Genomic DNA, 1,582 nt, shown 5'->3' on the forward strand with positions numbered 1-1,582 from the left:
CACTATTAAATTCTTCCATTTTTTGGGGGGGATTTGTAATTCAGGACCTTTACTTGTCCAGAGTCAGGAAACGGGCAGGAAACATCACTGCACATCCATCACACCCTGGACGCAACCAGTTGCAACGTCTCACCTCTGATAGGCGTTACAGAGCACTGTAGGGCAAAACACACAGACACAGGAACAGTTTGTACCCACAAGCCATCACTCTGCTGAACAGTTAACTCCAGACACATGGTGTCAGGAACAATCGCTGTACAATAACTCTGAGACTCTAACATCCACTGTACCTGTAAATTATTTATATTGATTTTTTTCATTGTTGAAATTCCATTTCTTTTTGAAAACATAAATACCATTGTATGTATATGTAGTATATATAACTCTACATAGTAGTTTATGTCTATTTTGTTGAGCTTGAGACAATAGTAGGTATTGGGCTTTGGCAAAACATAGAGGAAAAGGCACCCGGTCAATAACATATGATGCACATTTTAGTTGACCAAATGTTAAAACACTTTGTTTGTTTTTTTTACAATTGGAAAATGTAAGAATCCTTCTAGGCCACCAACAATGATAAATGAAAATGTAAAAAAAAAGAGTCAGAGAATCAGAGGCAACTCATTTTTATTTTTAGGTGCTGCTTAACAATAGCCATTAGAAGAACATTATAATTAAGAAAATAAGCTATTAAGAAAGTAAAAAGTGACTAAAGACGAATTAATGTGGAATTTGTGAACAAGTCAACTTGTCTTGTTGAAAGTTTAACCTCCACACTAGATGCATATTAACAAATAGGTGATTTATCGCAGAAATTAATATTAATATTATTAGCATTACCATTATTATTAATATGGTTATTATTATTATTATTATTATTGTATTTATTATTATTATTATTGCATTTATTATTATTATTATTATTATTATTATTTTATTTATTTTTTTTACATAAAGAAATTAAAACAGAGTGACTGGTCCCGTTCAGCGCACACGATCTTTGCACCGGTAGGAAGCCTCGTGTTGACAGGAGGGACGGGACTCTCCGGGCGGTTGATCGGTTGGAGGAGCAGCACCAGCGGACCGCCATGGACAGGACGGCCGTGGTGAAGGTCGGGGCCGCGGCCAGCGCCAGCGTCTGCGCCCTGCTGGGCGGCGTGGTTCTGGCCCAGTACATCGTGGCCAAGAAGAAGCGAGCGGGCAAGAAAACCCGGATCATAGAGATGGTGAGTGAAATAACCATCCGCTGACATTACGGCTGCGTCAAGGCACAGAAGAAAATAGGACGCGGGGGAGGTGCACCTTCAAAATAAAAGCCTTTGACAGTGTTCTTGAGATGTTACTGAGAGCAATTTAAAGATTAGGATCTCTTTGTGTTTTCAATTTCAGGTTTGTTATAAGTAGGGCTGCACGGTTTGGTGCAATATTATCCAAATTGCAAGATTGCATTCCTCCAGATTTAGGAAAAGATTTGGTACAGACTCCCAACTATTACATCATCCTGATTTTACTAGTTTTTTTTTTATTTCAGTGAACATTTAAATTTTTTTACCATATCGTGCAGTTCTAATATAAAGTAGTA

General features: G+C 37.8%; 1 protein-coding gene across 1 annotated transcript in view; it reads left to right on the forward strand.

Annotated features, from left to right (window-relative positions):
* The first annotated feature begins 1,020 nt into the window (after positions 1 to 1,020).
* The window catches only part of nt5c3a (5'-nucleotidase, cytosolic IIIA), a 15,430-nt gene continuing 14,868 nt past the window's right edge, over positions 1,021 to 1,582 (forward strand). The window contains exon 1 of the mRNA XM_035671978.1: positions 1,021 to 1,226. Coding sequence (XP_035527871.1) covers positions 1,089 to 1,226 — 138 coding nt within the window. The 5' untranslated portion in view covers positions 1,021 to 1,088. The remainder of the gene's footprint in view (positions 1,227 to 1,582) is intronic.

The sequence above is a fragment of the Morone saxatilis genome, unplaced genomic scaffold (genome assembly GCF_004916995.1).
Source record: "Morone saxatilis isolate NCDOM2014 unplaced genomic scaffold, NCSU_SB_2.0 Contig24, whole genome shotgun sequence".
NCBI lineage: Eukaryota > Metazoa > Chordata > Actinopteri > Moronidae > Morone > Morone saxatilis.